Here is a 17,931-nt window from a genome sequence, read left to right as displayed (position 1 = left end):
AAGATAAAAGATTCTTTTTGTTCAATAGATATAATAATTTTTTTTTTTTTTTTGTAGAACAACAAAGTTGACGTTCTAGATGTTAACTAGGGTTCTTGGACACCACAAATATTTGTTTTCTTGGAATATTTATTTTATAAAAAGGCATCAATAATTGTGGTTTGTTATATAAAACTTTGACTCCCTTTTTCAATCTCGACGATAACATTATTGTAATAGTTCTTGTCGGCTGTTACACCTCATTCATCTTATCATCAATCACCGCTTCGTTTCCCCCTATATAAACTAACTTCAATCAAAAGCTTTACAATTGTCAATGGCTTCCTAACCATTTGGCCATCCCTTTTCTGTTTCTTATGTGAATAAACTAGTCATCCTGTACATGTGTCTCAACCTTCAACTCCAAGATCCATATTTAATAAGTACCTTTTACTCCTTCATCTGCTTCAGTTGAAGATTAATGGATACGGATCAGTACTTCGATAATAACGAACGTGAAAACAGCTTTAACAAAGATGATAAACCATGGAAAAGCATCGATAAACTGGATAATGGAGTTTCCGGTGGGTTTGACTGTAATATCTGTCTAGAATCTGTTCAAGATCCGGTAGTGACACTCTGTGGCCACCTCTATTGTTGGCCTTGTATCTATAAATGGATTCATCATCAAAATACATCACCAGAAAACCCAGAAAAGAAAGCCCCGCAGTGCCCCGTATGCAAAAGCGAAGTCTCTCAGAAGACTATCGTCCCGTTATATGGTCGTGGAGCTCCAACTCCTGTTAGCGAAGAAAAGACTCCAAGTTTAGGAACAGTGATACCTCGCCGGCCACCTACGCCGCGTTATGGAGTTATAGACACACCAGCCACACAAGTTAGCCGGCGTGGCTTTCAACAACGAGCGCCGCCACCTCTAGCCATGCCTGGCCGTGGAGGCGTAGATATGGCCGCCAGCATTTGTCCTAGTCCGACGATCGGGATGCTCGGAGAAATGGTTTCAGGGAGGATCTTGGGGGACTTGGATACCCCGTTGTTTGCTACTCCGAATTCTTATAATCTTGCTGGGGTTAGTACCCGAAGAGCAAGAAGGCAGGCTACCGAAGCCGATAGATCCCTAAGCCGAATTTATACTTTCTTGTTTTGTTGCATAATATTGTGTCTTCTATTGTTTACATAAATTAAGGTCATCTTTTTCTTAGAGATTCCGTAGTTTTCGTAAGTTTTTTAAGCCTCGACTCTTTGATGATCTTTTGTGGTCTAAAATTGGCGGATCGATCATCTAGTTTCCTGGTTATATTTTGTTACCAAATACGGTGGTAGTTGATCCAAGTTGGTGATCAATCAATATTGCGTTGCGACACAATTGGCTGATTATATGGCTGTCACGGATGCCCGGGATACATAACACATGACTTCAAGTGTATTGTAAAAGTTTCGAGTACTAAATACTAATAAAGAATGATATAAGATTGGAATACGAGAGGAAGAATATTCTACAGACAACAATAAATCTGAACGAATAATCAAACCTTAAAACCTTCAAAAGTAATCTAAACTCTAAAGCAATTAAAAGGGAATTGAAGTCAAATACATCTATAAATCCTTAGGCCGTATGGAACGGATGCGGGGAGCTGTGAGCGGGAAACGGAGAGGGGAGCCTCTCCCGCTCTCTCTCTCATGCTGTGATTGATCAATTTATTTATTTTTTTATTTTATTTTTTGAAAAAATAGCGTTGGTAAAAATGATTTTTTTTTCTTGTGGCTGTAACGGCTACTTTGTATTTATTTATTTATTTTTTATCCTTCTACAGCTACTATAAATATATACACATAACTTTTAAACATATCAAACTATTCTCTATACTCTCTACTTTATATCAACCAAAAAAAAAAAAATGAATCCTGACAAACAAACTCAAGTTCCGATCGACGGAAAAAAAAAGTCATGGTTCGAGTATAAACATCCCTGCTCACAATATTTTTTCAATCGATTCATCTCAGTAAGGAGTTTACCGCCCCAACTCGATGCTCTCATTCAATCACCACTACAATTCCAATACCAAAATGTTGGCCAATATTACCCGATGCAAGTTCCAAATGTTCCGTTGCAAATGTTTTCAAACTTTGTTGTGTTTCCGGATCAACAATCGCCAAATCAAACTCAACCCAAAACTCAAACTGAAACTCAAACTCAAACCCAACACCACCACCAACTTGTCGATGAATCGGATGACGCGGAAGAAGAAGACATGGTTCCCGAAACTCAACCAACATCACCACCACAAAGACGTAGAGGGAAAAACCAAGTGCGCGAGGGTGTCGCACAACCGGGAAGACAAAAGCCAACACTATGGGTTCCACACGAAGAGCTAGTTTTGGTCAAAGCTTGGGTTGATATTTCTGAATATTCGATTCAGGGAAACGCACAAACGGGAGAACATTTTTGGTTTCACATTTTAGAACGATTTCAAGAGGAGCTAGGAAAATGTGACGACTACCGTACAAAACATCAACTTAACTCAAAGTTTCGAGAAATAGCAAGCGGGGTTTCAAAAATTAACGGGTTGTACAACAACCTAAAAACCCAACGAAAAAGCGGCCAAGGCAACGAAGAAATACTTCACGAAGCGTTGCAGTTTTACTTTGAGGAAGTCGAAAAACCATTCAAGTGGCACGATTGTTGGAAATTATTGGTCCGAAGTCCTAGGTGGAAAAAATACGAGCGGGATTTTATTTTTGGAGTCCAACAATCAAAGCGCACGAAAACGGGCTCTAGTGGCTACACAACCTCCTCCGATGCTCGGGTCGGTCAATATTTAACTCAGGACGATGAACTCGAGCTATAAGAAATTGAACGCCCAATGGGTAGGGACAAAGAGAAGAGAAGGGAAAATGAACTACTTCGAGTGCATCTGATTTCAACGTGGACATTGACGAAATGCGGAAGATAACATCGTCGTTTGATCGATATAATCTAAATTTCTCCGAACGTTTGACTTTTGACAAAGAAAAAGAAGAAACAAGGAAAAAGGAGCGGGCAGAGAGACAAGAAATGGAAGACATGAAGTTTTTGATGGAAAACGTCGATCATCTCTCGGTACCGGCTCTCAAGCTCGTAATGAAGAAGAGGGAAAAAACTCTGAAAAAATATTTTTCGTAGGTCGTTGGTGGTTTGTTTGATTTTTAGTTTATGTGTGTTTTTTTTTTCTACTTTTTTTTATACAATTTAGGTTTAATGTATGTTTTATTTAAATTAATGAAATGCTTTTTATTTTTAATTAAGTTTTATGTTTAATATTAATTTAAAAAATATAATTCATAACAAAAAAAATTAGATTTATTTAAAATAAAAAAAGTAAGGGAAGGGTTTCCCTCCCACTCCTTGGCTTTTAGGTGAAGGAAAGGAGAGTGAAGGAAAGAAGGGTATGGTCCACCAAAAGTGAGCGAACCTTCCTTCCCACTCCTTCCAGTCTTATAAATACTTCCTAATAAATAAAAATAATTTTGTTACTTCTTATCCTTTTATGTCTTATGTCACATGTTCATTGTGGTTTTTCTCTTTTATTAAATTTTATATAATATTTAAATGTAATAAATATAATAATAAATATATATCCAATTCATTAATGCAACTTTTCTTATAATTTCTAAATTTCTAAATTGAATTCAATTGTTTTAGTTTTTTATTTATTTAAATTATTAGTTTAAATTTAAAATAAAACTAAACTGTCACACCCTGAAACCGATGGTGGAAACGTTACGGGGCGGAGGACGTCATGCAAAGTATCACAACCAATGTACATAGTCAGCATAGAAAACACAGCCATTACATTATATAGGAATATTTACATATGTTTGAAAACAAAGTAATACATGTTTTTATAGATACATTAGTTTGAACAAAAGTAAAGACGTGACTTCTATATGCTCCGTCTTCTCCAAAAGATTGCGGGATACCTATCTAACGAGAACCTGAGAATACAAGCAGTTTTAAAAATATCAGCATAAAACTGGTGAGTTCATAAGCGATTTGTTTCTGTAAAAGAACAAGTTTCCTTTGGTTTTTTGAAAAAGTTGTTATACAAGAAAATCCCATATTTTCTTATAAGAAAAGTTTAGTTATCCAATTGTTACACAGTTTGGTTAATAACAGTTATGCCATCTCAGGAAAAACCCTTATTTTCCTTCAAAATTGGTGGTTGGTTATCGATTCGGAATGCAGTGTACAAGTATCTACCATACTTGTAGCGTTTAAGTGAAGTTTCTTGAAAGTCTGATTATCCTTGAAAAGTGTGTTAGTTTTAATACGTGTATAAAACTATTATGTAGGTAGTAAACTAATTCCTAAGGTTATTAATTTACTAAGTTCTTTACTACTTAAAAGTAAATCTCCATTATCTAAGTTGTTAGTTCTATAACCACACTATAAACTAGATATTGAAAAAGGAAGGCCGATATCATTTATGACTTTTCTCACCCGTAGACCTGCCGGTTTATGGGCGAGAAAAGTTTGAGTACAAGATATTCTTGTACTCTTGCTTGTATCCCCCCCTGAAAACATTGTAAAACACGGAAAAAGGTGTAGGGTTATGAACTCACCAAACGAGAAATGTATCGGTAGGATGCTAAGTGTCAGTTCAGGGCTTGAATACACGCGAGGTTCCTATGTAATATGAAGAGATACATAATTGTATCTAATTAGACTTTGAACTACTATTTAAATAAGAATATACACTCCGAGGCGCGAAAACACTTCATATCAAGTGTTAGGAGTGATTCTGGTTGCATCTAAGGGGGTGTAAGGCCTAAATATGGAGTTTGCTCTTCAATAGTAAACTCCTAAGGAGTTTTCGGCCCAATGACCATATCCCCATGAGTTTACGCCCGTAAAATCATGGGTGGTGTGTTCTTGGTTGATTAAAGGTCTTATAACACTAGTGGAATGAGGCTAGGTTCAGTTCTAAGGCAAGGGAAGTGATTTGATTAACATATGGACCATTTTAAGGAGTTTACAACTGTAAACAAGGATTTTACGGCTGTAAACTCTCATATACCCTTTCCTTTTGTGTTTTGGTGATCCTAAGTTAAGCACAAGTGTTTCTAGTCCAATGTACAAGCCATGGAAGGAAGTTAGGGCACCATTTGACCACTTTAAAGGAGTTTACGCCCCAGTAACCATTCCTTGGAGGGGTTTACGGCTGTAATCTCCTAAGGAGGTGGTTTCTTTCATGTTTAAGGTCCGTAACACAATGGTGGTTGGTTTTAGACATTATTCCAAGGCATAGGAGGTGTTTAAGGGGTATTTTAACGCCTTAAATGGTGTTTACAACCTTAGAAGGGGTGTTTATGATCCAAGCATAATCTTGGGCCGTAAAATCATGTTTACTCCCCATATGTTAAATTTTTGGTGTTTTAAGTTTGTTCATGTAAGCCCCTAAGTCATTGCTAAGCACTAGAAGTGATTTGGGAGGGTTTTGGGGCTTCAAAATCCCATTTATAGGTGTTTGCGGTTTGGGATTGTTCCTGGGCCATAAACACATGTCTTTGGTCCTTTTGGATGATTTAAACATGAATTTGAAAGCTAAACATGCTAAACTTTAAGCTAGGATAGATCACTTACCAATTGGAGCTTAAAAGGGGTGGTTTTGGATCAAAGTTTGGATTGTAGAGAGAGATTAGTGAGAGAGAGTGAAAAAGCTTCAAATGAAGCTCTTTCACCTTTATATAGGGTTAGATTTTGAGGCTCGATGGAAATCTACCCGATACTGACGTTAAACGAGGCTTATGGTCGTACCCGATTAAGTTGTCGTGACCCGACGTGGTTGTAACTAAAAAAATTTCCAATTCAATATCAAGGGTGTTCTCATGCATTTTTAATGTGTTTGGACACTCATGAGGTCATACTAAAAGTCTCAATTAATTAACCTAATCCAAAGTTAACAGAAAATTGGAATACAAACGGTTTTATTGACAGAAACGGGTTACAGTGACGGAAATTTTCGGATTGTCACATAAACACCTCAATTTTAATAATTAAATATTTTTATTATTTTTTTCTTATAAATTTAATTTTTTTAAAATTTTAAATTTTCATGTTTTTTTAATAAATTCATATAATACATGGGTCTCACAGCTAGTTGAAAAATATAAGAACATTAACTAACTTCCACTACAAGAAATGATCATATTACTGGCAACGTCTTTAGCGCCGACAAGTAATTTCCGTGTTATTTGTCGCCACTAAAGGTGGATTTCGCCGTTAATTTCCTTTTATGTTCACACTGTCGAACCGCATCAAATGTCATTAAACCTGTCCGTTCGATCTACATCTAATCCAATAGTTGGAAATGAATAGAATGCATACTATTAGCGTTGACGACAATTGCGGCGACATCCGATGCTGCTAATGCTCGAAAAAAGTGCACTGACTTTTCCCTCCGGGGGTATCACCGCTATTATCCGTGATCACAAAAGCTCTTTGTAGATAACCCCCCCCCCCATACTTCAACTATTTTCTGTGTTTGCCTCATTTGCACTTTTCGAAGTTGATTTCGTCAACCATGATCCAATCATCATCGATTTTTGTGACGTTCTATCACCGGCTAGCGAGATTTACCGTTGACCACCACAGCACCTCCATTACCGCACAATGACAAGGCGTCTCCGGCGATAGAAGCAGCTCTCTAGCGAGCTATTCCGACCCAAAACGAAAGGATAGGTCTGATCCTCCCACATTTTCTATTTCTCTTCTATTTTGGTGTTATACTACCGATTTTAAGCTTTTAATTTAATGATTTAAGGATTGTTGTCGGAAAAATCAAATTTAAGCAAGAATTACTATCAGATTGTGGAACCCTTGCAAGAAAACTTCGAAATTACACCACTATAGGTTCCTTTTCATCTTTTTATCTTTCATTTTGTATGTGGAATGTATATATTCTGTATATATGATATGTATTTGTATGTTTATGATTCATGTATGTGTTTTTCCATGTGTATTTTTTGTATAAGTGTATTTGTGTGCAATGAAAAAAACAAAGTAGGGTATTATAATGTATGTGTATATGTATTTGTATATGTATTATTTATGTATGTATATGCATATGACTTTGGAAATTATATATGTAATTTGTATGTATGGAAAAAATGAAAAAAAAAGAAGGTTGCTATAATGGAAAAAAGTATGATGCTATAATGAATACGTAATATGTGTGAGAAGCATGTTTAAGAGTATTTGTATGTAAAATGTGTATATTTTATGTATGTAATGTGTGGAAAAAATGAAAAAATAATGATGCTATAATGAATATGTAATATGTGTAGGATGTATGTTTAAGTGAATTTGTCTATACTGTAATGTTTATAATATAAGATGCAATAATGAATATGCAATATGTATAGGAAGCAAGTTTAAGTGTATTTATGTAGAAAGTACAATGTTATAATGGAAAAAATAAAAACAAAAAACGTTTGTGTATTTGTATGTAACTAGGAGAGTACAATGCTATAATTGAAGAAAAAAAATAGTGTATTTATATACAACTTGGAAAGTACAATGCATTTAATGGAAAAAATGAAAAAAAAAAAATAGTTTGTACTTTACAAATTATTTTTTTTTAATTTTTCTCCATTATAGCATTGTACTTTCCAAATTACATACAAATACACAAACCTTTTTTTTTCATTTTTTCCATTATAGCATTGTACTTTCCAAAAATATTGTAAAGTACAATGCTATAATAAGATAAAATATCATACTATAAATAAAAAAATATATGTAAAAATACAATGCTCAAATTGATAAATAGTAGAATATTTAAAGTACAATGTTTTTAAACAACAAAAAAAAATTAAATATAATGTTATAATAGGATAAAATATGATATTATAAATAAAAATATATATATTCAAAAGTACAATGCTTAAATAGAATAAAAAATATAATATTCAAAGTACAATGCTATTGTAGAATACTTAATACAAAATCATATGATATAAATAACTAAAATATACAAATGTAAGATGTTATAAGTGACAAAAAAATTCTTCCAAATTCTATTTGTTTGTTTGTCTTCTGAGTAATCATCATGAGCCTAGAAATGCCCGCTCGAAATTGTTGTAGGAATTAATTTTGGGTTGTCCCCATTTTGGGACTGCTTTTTGAATATTGTATCTTAGGACGTGAATATGTATTACATGATTGTTTCTTTAAAAAATATTCATTTTTCATTTTTTCTCTTTGCTACTCGGGTATATATATATATACTTAGGAGCTAAGGAGAAATACTGCAGATTTTTTTCTTAAACATACAATCATGTACTACACATTCACTTATGAGAAAATGTATTAAAAAGTGGGTTTAGAATACCACCTTTGTGAATACTCTATCTGCTTCTGATTATTTGTTAATGTGTTCTCATGCTAAGGATACTTTTTGAATCATCGACTTTATGAATATTGTAATTCATTTTTGTTTCTTGTAAAGTAAACCTTAAACACTAAACTATGTTTCAACTGCATCATATCTATTGATAAAAGGTGGACTGCTAATCCACGTTGTTAGTCTTCTGAGTTACAACAAGGACTCAGCTCTTTTGTCGAGAGACCCATGTCACACTTAGATAGTAAAGGTAAAACCAGATGTTCGTATGAGTGAAACAACTCAAAATACGGTCCAAAAATTTCGTTTTAAAATCATTTAAGAAAAACATAATTCAACAAACATCACAATAAAATCATAAGTCATGTATCTCAAATCATCATAAAAAAACTACTGTATCCAAATCATGTGTCAAAATATCAGAGTCTAAACATCCTAGGCTGAACCAATGGTGTATGCAATACAATCATCCTGAGCTCTTCCCTTTGCTACCAGAAGTACCTGAAACCAAAACTAAAACTTGTAAGCACGGAGCTTAGTGAGTCTCCCCAAACTACCACAAACCATACACATAACATATAACAAGCACCTAGGAGTTACGGGGCTCGCCCATACTCAAGGAGATAAGGGCCCTCGCCCACACTCGAATAACTATGAGATACGGGCCTCTCCTACCCTAAACTATCTCAGAGATACGGGCCTTGCCCACACTTTGCTAACTAGGAGATACGGGTCATGCCCACACTTAGCTGGCTAGGAGGTACGTGCCTCGCCGACGCTCCGCTATCTGGGAGATATGGGCCCCCGCTCACACTCCGCTAACTAAACATACATACAAGTATCACAGAGATAAAAAGTATAACCATTATCTACCAATTCATAAACATACTCAGATGATACTAAGATATGGGCCATGCCCACACATAGATACTAATTATAAGAGAGTCTAAGATACGGGCCTAACCCACACTTAACTACTAATCATAAAAATTTTTAACATACGGACCCAGCCCACACTTAGCTACTCTACACGGGCCGACATTGGTGCCTTCGACCCGTTATTACTGAAGGAAACTCACCTCGTAAGCTAACCGTGAATTCTCGGATGAGGAATCTCTGACAGCTGCTCCAACGACTCCCCGACTATCATTGCCATAAACACTTAGTCAGAAACTGATAATTCTTCTTAGGGTAAATGACAGCTGCTCTAACGACTCCCCAAGCTACTTATAGTCGTGATTTATTGAATCAACTCGCCGAGTCCTACCTTCTACAAAACTCAGGACAAAACAACTCAATTCGTTGAGTCCCTCTCTGGACATGCCGAGTTCCTCAGTATGTTTAGGCCATCTCAAAGGATTAAGCCCCTACTCTTCAGATCTAAGCTCCATACTTCATCTATACACTAGAAATGTCCTTTTAAGGGTAAAGTTTCCATGTTTACCTACTAATAATCTTTGTTAATGGCTTTAGCTAAAACCCTATTTCTCTAGGACATAGATCTTGGTCCAAAAGCCATAATACTCCAAACTAAAGCATACTAACATAGATCTAGGCCTTGGACATCATTTGAACATGTAAATGTGACAACCTGAAATTTCTATCCTGTACAGTCAAACACTTCATTGAAAGTCAAACTCATTTCTGCTACCTCTTAGCGCGTTTGGTGTCCGTTTGAGCATTCTGATCTTTATTCCTTCAAGAGGTAAACATAGGATGTATACTCCAGGGCATATTGTGCATCCTTGAAGTCTCAATACTCTATGAGTTTGGAGTTTACGGTTCAACATGGAGTTTACAGCCGTAAAATCCATGGAGTATATATATGGCACTTAGCCATTTTTCCATCATTTCTTCCATTTCAAGCTAGAGAAAACCCGATTTCTCTCCCAAGGATCTTCAAGTTTTCGTCCCAATCTTCACATATGTAATCCTTCTCTTCCATCTATGTGTTACTACACTACTTCTACTTGATTCACTCTTGATTTCATCCATGAAAACCCGTGTTTTGGCTAGATCTTCAAGATCCTCAAGAACACCAAGAACAATTGTGTGTTCTTGGGTCGTGAACTCCTTTTCAAGCCTCTACCTTGTAAGTAATTCTATCCTAGAGTATATTAAGAATTTTTACACGTCCATATATCAAGGAAATCACCCAAGAAACATAGGAACAAGGTGTTTACGGTCCAAGGTGTTCTTGGGCCGTAAACCGTAAAGTAGGTGCCAAGGTGTGCCCTAGTCCCTCCTAAGCGTTGGAAACTTGCTTAGATCCCTTCCTTGATGAGTTAAGGGATTAAAAACATCAAAAGACCATAAACCATATGGGTTTACGGTCGTAAACCCAAAAGAAAATGGTCTAAGGACGGTAAACTCCATTTAGGAGTGAAATGGTGCCCTAATCACTTCGATAGGCTTATACTTCAAGTAGAAAGGCTTCTAAGGACTTGTAGAGCTTCAAAACAACACATGGTCAAAGAAGCATGAGCCTACGGCCGCAAAATCATGACTTTACAACCGTAAACTCAATGAGTTATGGTCACAAAACCGTAAAATCCCATAGAGAGTTCCCTTGAACCCTAAACTCAATAGCAATGTCCTACAACACTTAGATGCAATCCTCAGGACTTATAGCACTTATATAAGGTGTTTTACATGTCCCAGGATGTCTTAACTTTGTTAATTAGTTGTTTAAAGACTAATTGGATACATATATGTGATATTATATGTTAACTAAGATCATTGTGTGTGTTCAAGTCTTCACTTGACACTTGGCATCCTATACAGTCCGTTCATCCAAACCACTCACTACAGGTGAGTTCATACCCCTTAATTAACCTTTTAAATGTTTATAAATGCTTTATGGGGGGAATACAAGTTAAATCATGTTTAGTTATTATATCAATCACATGTGATTAATAACTAGCACGCAAATGGATTTACTATACGTTGACTGTTTTACCAAACAGATTTCTTCAAATGACTTTCTTAAAAGTTTTTACATGTTTAAAACTCTTTATCAAAATTTCTTACATACTGTAAGTTTCCTTTCAAACTCTGTTACAAATGTGTTTCAAACAAAGGATTTCCTTATACTTCAACTGTCTTATCAAACAAAATACTTTCAATCGTTTTATAAAATGACATCAAGTCATCGTTTCCTAGTATCAAAGTTTTTAAGGGTTTTACAAAACTTATTTTACGCTTATATATTTTCAAATGCATGCCTATATATGTATAGTTATATAAATAATGTTTAAAGGACTTAGTATGGATAGCTCGCTATATTTCCTCTTCCTCGTTGGGATGTGGCCTTAGGGCATCGGTTTCTTGTCCGAATGTCTTCTAAATATTAGTTATATATCATGTATACATATATAGATATAAAAGTTCCCTCAGTCAGTTCAGTACCTTTGGGTAGCAAATGCATACTTTCGGTTATACACGTACATTACTAGTAACTATAATCGGCATTGTTAGGAGATACTACTTACCATTCCAAGTACAAGGAATCACACAAGATTCGGTTCATTCATGAGTCTATACTAATACATTACATGTTACATGAATACATTTACATAGATACGCTTACATGAATACGTTTACATAGATGCGCTTACATGAATACGTTTACATAGATACGCTTACATGAATACGTTTACATAGATACACTTACATAAATACTCTTACAATACACGATAACAAAACAGACATAACAAGGTGCTATAGCATGGAGCAAGTTCAGGATCTAACTATACTAATGAATCATTAATACTTTGTGATAGTTATATTGGGTATACATGATCATAGTAATGTGCATGTTCCCAGCTTGCAATCATGCAAGGGTTGCGTTTGGTTTCCGAAATCTCTTGACAGGGAGCGTTTAGTATGGGATCTAGCGATCACATTATGCCTTAACCCTCAATTAAGGCAAATTAGTACAAAAGTACTCACTTATTACAAATACTACAGTACTTACACTGTATATACGACAATTACAAAAGGATAAAACTCTAGTAAATATATTATTAATACCTTTACCATGTGTCATATCCACCTAATCGATGAGGTAGATTAGAAAATGATAATATTAGTCGTACACTCGGGTCTTGGTAGAAGGCTACTTTCAACACAGTTGGGTCTTGGTAGAAGGCTACTTTCAAAACAGTTAGGTCTTGGTAGAAGACTACTTTTTATACTAGTAGGAATCATAGGGATTTTCTAGAGTTTTCAAACGTTTACAATTACTTACAAACATTTTCATACTTATACAAACTTTTCTCCAAATGTTTACAAGTCTTTAGTTAATAATTTTACCAATCAAAGACACATTAATACTTATGAATTCACCGGCTTTATTGTTGATACTCGCTTTCAAAATAACTTGTATTCTTAGGCCACAAATAGACATGTACGACGACCAGGTTTTGTGAAGACGGAGCAGTCAAGACTTCTCTTTTATTTTGATTATTCATTATGTTGTCTTATACTTAGGCCACAAATAGACATGTACGACGACCAGGTTTCATATACGAACTCCGTTTTTGACGTTCTTTATATCCACATGTAGGTATTTACGAGTACTAAAACTCTATTTTAGACTCCAATGACTAATTCTAAGTCTATTTTAAATTCCTCTTATTATAGAGATATATAGTGTTCGGTTTATCACAACTTTCTTATACGAAGTCAGATTCAGACGTTCTCTATATCTTTGGAATCATATGGAAATATACTTTGAGTTGTTTTACAAAGAAAGTTCGTATTTGTATTAGAATTTATCATGAACCACATAGTACGTTTATCACATTACTAGTTTACGAAATTATATGATTGGTATAATCACATGTGATTGTCTATTGACTTTTTTGGCTATTGTTAGAATAATTTTGTCCCGAAATTTATCTTATGGATGGGATTTTGTCAAATAGTTGGGGGTAATTTTCTTTCTTCTGATCTTCATGTTCCCAAGTAAATTCAGGTCCTCTTAAAGAGTTCCATCGAACTTTCACTATGGGAATACGACGTTGCTTTAATCGTTTGACTTCTCGATCCATGATCTCGATAGGTTCTTCTACAAAGTTGAGTTTGGTATTGACTTGCATCTCGTCGAGAGGTACAACAAGAGTGTCATCGGATAGACATCTTTTGAGATTTGATACGTGAAAAACATTGTGTACATTACTTAACTCTTGAGGCAACTTGAGTTGGTATGCGACTGAACCAATTCATGCTAGAATTTCAAAAGGTCCTATATACCGTGGGTTTAGAATGCCCCGCTTCCCGAATTGAATTACACATTTCCAAGGGGAGATCCTCAACATTACTCTATCTCCAACTTGAAATTCTAAAGGCTTACGTATTACGTCAGCATCGCTCTTTTGATGATCACGTACGACCTTTAATCAATCCTTAATTTGCACAATATTTTCAGTTGTCTCGTGGATTATTTCTGGTCCAGTACGTAAGGTATTGCTTGTACATTCTCTGGCCATTTATGTATCTCCAACTTCTGCCCAACATATAATGGAACGGCATTTTCATCCATAAAAAGCCTCAACGGTGCAACCTTGATGCTGGTGTGATGACTATTGTTGTAGGAAAACTCAATTAACGGTAAATGAGTATCCCATGCATTTCCAAATTCTATTACACATGATCGAAGCATTTATTCTAATGTCTGAATGGTTCTCTCACTCTGACCATCAGTCTGTGGATGGTAAGCCGTACTCATATATAGACTTGTTCCTAAGGATTTTTGTAGAGATTGCCAAAATTGTGAAGTGAATTTACTATCTCGATCAGAAATAATAGAATTTGGAACTCCATACAATCTGACAATTTCCTTAAGATAAACGCTAGTCAGCTTCTCCATCTTGTCGTTCTCCTTAATTGGTAAGAAATGGGCGGACTTAGTCAATCTATCGACTATTACCCAAATAGTGTCGAACCCACTAGGAGTTTTGGGTAACTTAGTGATGAAGTCCATTAAAATCTTCTCCCATTTCCATTCCGGTATTTCCGATTGTTGAAGTAAACCTGCAGGCTTTTGATGTTCTGCCTTTACTCTAGAACAAGTCAAACATTTTCTCACATAAGTAGCAATTTTTTCCTTCATGTTTGGCCATCAATAATGTACTTTTAAATCCAAGTACATTTTGTCAGAGCCTGGATGCACGGAATATTTGTACTTGTGGGATTCTTCTAAGACCAAGTCCCTAACTACACCGAACTTAGGCGTCCAAATTCGGTTCATAAAGTGTCGCGTTCCATCATCATTTTGTATAAGTTGCTTTTCCATTCCTTGCAAAGCTTCGTTCTTGATGTTTTCTTATTTTAGAGCCTCAAGTTGAGATTCTCTAATTTCTGCAGTAAAGTTAGAATGGATAGTTATAGTTAATGCTCGTACCTATCAGGGTTTAATATATTCTTTCAGGCTCAAGACGTCTACTACCACGTTTGCTTTTCCGGGATGATAACGAATCTCGCATTCGTAATCATTCAACAATTCAACCCATCTTCTTTGTCTCATATTAAGATCTTTTTGGTTGAATATGTGTTGGAGACTCTTGTGGTCGGTAAAAATAGTACAGTTAGTACCGTATAAGTAATGTCTCCAAATTTTTAGTGCAAAAACTATAGCTCTCAATTCAAGATCATGGGTAGTGTAATTATTCTCATGCACCTTAATTTGTCGTGATGCATAGGCGATAACTTTTCCTCTTTGCATCAACACACATCCCAATCCTTGATTTGATGTGTCGCAGTACACGACGAAATCTTCTGTCCCATCGGGAAGCGATAGGATTGGTTCACTACACAACATTTGATTCAGTTTCTGAAAAGCAGCTTCTTGTTTGTCTTCCCAGTTGAACTTCGTATCCTTCTGGGTTCATGTTATAAGCGGCTTGGCTATTTTAGAGAAATTCTCTATGAATCTGCGATAATAGCCAGCCAATCCTAGGAATTAACGCACTTCTGTTGGTGTCTTTGGTGCGTTCCAATTCATAATTGCCTCGACTTTGGATGAGTCAACATGAATTCCTTCATTGCTAACTACATGTCCTAAAAATTGTACTTCTCTAATCCAAAACTTGCATTTGGAGAATTTAGCGTACAACTTTTCTTTTCTTAGTAGCTCCAAGATTATTTGCAGGTGTTGACCATGTTCGTCCTTGGTTCGTGAATATATCAATATATCATCGATAAATACGATCACAAATTTATCCAAGTATGGTTTGCAAACGCGATTCATGAGATCCATAAACAGTGTTGGGGCATTGGTCAATCCAAAAGACATAACTAAGAACTCATAATGACCATAACGGGTTCTAAATGTTGTTTATGGAATGTCTTCTTCTTGTACCCTGAGTTGATGGTATCCTGATCTAAGATCTATCTTTGAGTAGCCAGATCCTTGCAGTTGATTGAATAAATCATCAATTCTTGGAAGAGGATAATGATTCTTGATTGTTAACTTGTTCAGCTCCCAATAATCAATACACATTCGAAAGGATCCGTCCTTCTTCTTGACAAACAAGATTGGTTCTCCCGAAGGTGAAAAACTTGGTCGGATAAAGCCTTTGTCAAGAAGTTCTTGTAGTTGGATAGACAATTCTTGCATTTCAGATGGAGCCAACCGATAATTAGATTTCTCTACTGGTACTGCTCCTGGAATTAAGTCGATTCGAAACTCAACTTATCGGACGGGAGGTATTCCAGGTAGATCTTCAGGAAACACGTCAGGGAAATCACATACTTGAGGGATGTCCTTGATTTCTTTTGACTTTCTCTTCCTATCTACAATGTGGGCTAAGAATTCGCTACGTTTCTTATGTAGATATTTCTAGATCTTAGTACAAGAGATGACTTTGAGGTTCTTCCCAGATTTATCACCATAGATAATCAGGGCTTTGCCATATGGTAAGGGTAGTCGTATGGCTTTCTCATGACATAAAATTTTGGTGCGGTGTGAAGATAACCAATCCATGCCAATTATGACATCAAAACTACCAATACGCATTGGCATGAGGTTGACATGAAAAAGGTAGTTATTAAGAGTTAACAGATAGTTTTCTAGGATTTCATGTGTTTTCTCAGATTGTCCGTTAGCGATTTCTACTTCATAGATTTCTTTTAACCTGCTAGACTTATGACTTAACAATTTTCTAAATGTTGGAGTTATAAAACTTTGATCTGCTCCAGAGTCGAAGAGTATGGTAGCATATAAATTACCTATGAGAAACGTACCAGATACGACCGAAGGGTCCTAAATAGTCTCTCTGCTTCCGATCACAAACGCCTTGCCACGTCCTATGCCTCCTTGACTCCTTAACTTTGGACATTCTTTCTTGATATATCCAATCTTCCTTCACCACGGCATGTCCCATTATTGGTTTGTTGATTGACTATTGCAGGTGTTGTGCTCCTGCAGTAACTAGCAGTATGCCCCTTTTTCTTGCACTTCATGCACACAAAACAATCACCTGGATGATGACGGTTACACTGATTGCACCATGAAGATTTTGGTTGCATAGGTACTGCTGTTGTGGCTGCATAATTGGTTGCCACTTCTTGTCTTTTCTCAGATGATTGTTTGGGATTCTTCCTACTAAACTTGCACTTGTTTGTTCTAGATTTAGGAGACTCAGCCTTTGAGATTACTTCTGTTCCATGGATCTCTGTGAGGGTTAGCTGATGAGCTATGCTCTTGTTGCTGTCATAAGTCGTAGGCTTTGATGCGATCACGATGCCTTTGATTTGCGATGTGAAACCCCAGATATATCGCTCAATCTTCTTATATTCAGGGGTTACAAGTGCTGGACACATTACTGCAAGATCATTAAATCTAGCGGTATAAGCTTTCATCTTTGAACCCTTCATGGTTAAGCTCCAGAATTCTTATTCCAGCCTATATATTTCTTCCGTAGAACAATACTCCTCTACTAGGATTATTTTTAGCTCTTCCTATTTCATTGAATTTGCAGTATCAATCCCAATTGTATTCACATGGCTATTCCACCATGTAAGTGTCGCATCAGCGAAAGTACATGCTAAAAATTGTACTTTACAATCATCTGGACAAAAGCTTATTAGAAAGACGGACTCTGTCTTTTCTATCCACCTCGTCAAATTAACTACCCCTTCATTTCCATGACAGCATTTTGTCCTTCAATTCATAAAATCTTTGTAGGTACATGTTCTAGTGGTCCATACATGGCCTTCATTTCTAACTCCATCTCTTGTGACATTATATAGAGCCGCAACAATTCTTTGAGATATGATTTCTTCAAGTTGTATTGTACTTATTGAGGGGTTTATTTCTAGTGGTGGTTGCAGTTGTTGTTGTTGTGGTGTTGATGGTCGGTTAGGGGTTAGCCGATTACTCCTTTTAGGCATTTTGTTTTAGTTCCTATTATAAATAATAAGAACTTTATGAGTTTTGTTAGTAAGTTAATACATGAATACTTAAATACTTCAATTATTCTTCATAGTGTAAAACATAATGGATAACACAATGTTTATTGTAATATACGCTTCATATTATTATTGG

The 17,931-nt window shown here is 35.8% G+C and overlaps 1 protein-coding gene across 1 annotated transcript; it reads left to right on the top strand.

The window, feature by feature from the left end:
- The first annotated feature begins 295 nt into the window (after positions 1-295).
- Positions 296-1,200, top strand: LOC145010906 (E3 ubiquitin-protein ligase RMA1H1-like). The gene has a single exon (XM_078969477.1). The coding sequence runs from the start codon at positions 461-463 to the stop codon at positions 1,175-1,177; it is 717 nt and encodes a 238-aa protein (XP_078825603.1). The 5' UTR covers positions 296-460; the 3' UTR covers positions 1,178-1,200.
- The last annotated feature ends 16,731 nt before the right edge of the window (positions 1,201-17,931 follow it).

The sequence above is a fragment of the Lactuca saligna genome, chromosome 8 (assembly GCF_052625555.1).
Source record: "Lactuca saligna cultivar CGN05327 chromosome 8, ASM5262555v1, whole genome shotgun sequence".
NCBI classification, from domain to species: Eukaryota; Viridiplantae; Streptophyta; class Magnoliopsida; order Asterales; family Asteraceae; genus Lactuca; species Lactuca saligna.
This window is presented reverse-complemented; position numbering and strand designations above follow the sequence as displayed.